This window comes from Argentina silus (assembly GCF_951799395.1).
Source record: "Argentina silus genome assembly, chromosome: 22".
Lineage (NCBI taxonomy): Eukaryota > Metazoa > Chordata > Actinopteri > Argentiniformes > Argentinidae > Argentina > Argentina silus.
In genome coordinates, this window is record NC_139676.1 from 3,044,771 (window position 1) to 3,047,270 (window position 2,500).

At 52.3% G+C, this 2,500-nt stretch overlaps 1 protein-coding gene across 1 annotated transcript in view; it reads left to right on the forward strand.

Annotated features, from left to right (window-relative positions):
- Window positions 1-2,500, forward strand: part of LOC310822010 (neuropilin-1a-like) — a gene marked incomplete at its 5' end in the record, with an annotated part of 41,457 nt that overhangs the window by 11,489 nt on the left and 27,468 nt on the right. Inside the window, one exon of the mRNA XM_083694299.1 lies at window positions 976-1,157. Within this exon, the coding sequence (XP_083550425.1) occupies window positions 976-1,157 (182 nt within the window). The remainder of the gene's footprint in view (window positions 1-975; window positions 1,158-2,500) is intronic.

Sequence of the window (2,500 nt, forward strand, 5' to 3'; positions counted from 1 at the left end):
AACCTACTGATGAAGTAGCTACTGTGTGTGCGTGTGTGTGTGTGTGTGTGTGTGTGTGTGTGTGTGTGTGTGTGTGTGTGTGTGTGTGTGTGTGTGTGTGTGTGTGTGTGTGTGTACTGCCTGTAGTCCTATTTGTACTGGGTGGACGGTGTTTCCACAGCTGGCTCAGAGAGGATGAGGGTTGGTGAGAAAAGACGTGTTCTGTCCTCAGAACAGACACTATGATCTCACCATTTCACCTCAACAACATTCTTTCACACACACACACACACACGGTCAAACACACACACACACACACGGTCACACATGAGAGAAGGCTGCCCTCACTCCCCAGGGTTGGTCATGGCATTAGACACAGTTTTAGCCTGGACCTACCTCACATGTTCTCACACTTCACCCTCTCTCTCTCTCTCTCTCTCACACACACACACACACACACACACACACACACACACACACACACACACACACATACACACACACGCACGCACACCATACAGTATATGACTGTAGGTAGGCCCCCGTTGCCTATTTCTGACCCAGCCAGCCAGCCAGCCAATAAGGGGGTAGTGGGTTGGCTGCTGTTAGGCTGTGAAGATGGAGGTGAAATGGCTCCATAGGTTCCCATAGATAACAGACAGATGAAGTCATGTCCACGTGTTCTCCTGGGTTCACCCTCTTGTTATCACAACCCTCCCACTGGGTCAGAACCTCACTAGGGTTATTTAGAACCTCACTAAGGTCAGTTAGAACCTCACTAGGGTCAGTTAGAACCTCACTAGGGTTAGTTAGAACCTCACTAAGGTCAGTTAGAACCTCACTAGGGTCAGTCAGAACCTCACTAGGGTCAGTCAGAACCTCACTAGGGTCATTTAGAACCTCACTAGAGTTAGTTAGAACCTCACTAGGGTTAGTTAGAACCTCACTAGGGTTAGTTAGAACCTCACTAACCCCCCCATGTCTGTGTCTCCCCAGGTATGACTACGTGGAGGTGTTCAATGGGGGGGATGAGAAGGCCCCCACCCTGGGGAAGTTCTGTGGGAAGATCGCCCCGTCCCCCATCATCTCCAACGGGGGCCAGCTCTTCATCAAGTTCGTGTCCGACTACGAGACCCACGGAGCGGGCTTCTCCGTTCGCTACGAGGTCTTCAAAACAGGTCAGCTCATCTCTGGCAGTGGTGTGTGTGTTTATGTGTGTGTTTATGTGTGTGTTTATGTGTGTGTGTGTGTGTGTGTGTGTGTGTGTGTGTGTGTGTGTGTGTGTGTGTGTGTGTGTGTATCATACAAAAGCTAAGGACGGAAGCACACCGTCCTCATCTGAACGGTCACATGGTTACATTTATGCTGGCGAACATAGGTCAATTCTGCAATTTCCATCACAAGCTAAAGCAACAACCAACCACAGCCTCTCCAAATGACCCCAAATGAACCTAGATGAACCCAAATTACCCCAAATGAACCTAAATGAACCCAAATGAACCCTGCATCCCATTGGACTGGCCACAGTCCGAGACGCCTTGGTGGTCCGAGACGCCTTGGTGACACACTCACCTGAAGAGACCCCTCAGTGTTGGGCTGAACTCTAGGGTCCAGAAACAGCTGCTGACCATGCATTACAATGAGCCCATCCTCCAATTTCTACCTCCACCAGCCTCCCCTGGTCTCTGCCTCAGCTGTAGATCTAAAAGGATTGAATAGGTACAAGCAAGATGGCGAAACTGTCATCTAGTCTATCAGAGGGCAAGATGGAGCTAGCTATAAGCTCCATCCAACCCCTTTCAGATCTACTGAAGTATCCACAGCAGGAGAGGCTGGTGGAGGTAGAAATCGGGCTCATTGCTATGCATTACAATGAGCCCGTCCTCCGATTTCTACCTCCACCAGCCTCCACTGTAGGGCTCCCATCCCGCCCTGACATTCCAAAGAGAGTGGGATGCAGTAGTAGGAAGCAGGAACTGGTTTCCTGTTGTTGCTCGCCACTTCCTGTTCCTCCCCTGCTCTAGCTGCTGTTCCTGGCTGGCTCCAGGAGAAGCTGGGAATTTTCCACTGGAATAGGAAAGGAGCTGAGAGGAGAGGAGAGGAGAGAGGAGAGAGGAGAGGAGGGGAGAGGGAGGAGGAGAGGAGGGGAGAAGAAAGGAAAAGAGAGGTGAGGAGAGGAGCAGACAGGACAGGTACAGAAGACCCTAGGCTCATTTAGCTAATGGGCCGTTTGTCCTTGGAGAGGAGGGGGTTGGTAAGGGGGGGTGAGGTGGGGGGTGGGGGGGGTGGAGGAGGGGGAAGTAGGGGGGTGACCTGCTGATTAGATGGATGCTCCGGCACTGGCAAGGTAGGGCTGCTGAATCTAGGACAGGAATGGGGGTGGGGGCTGGGGGAGTGGAGGGAGAATCGAAGGGAGGGGGCGAGGGGGGCGAGGGGGGGATGCTAAATGTGTGTCGTCTTCCCCACCCCCATTCCGGTGTGTGAGTTAAAAATGGCACCTGCATCACCTCCGTAACCACCC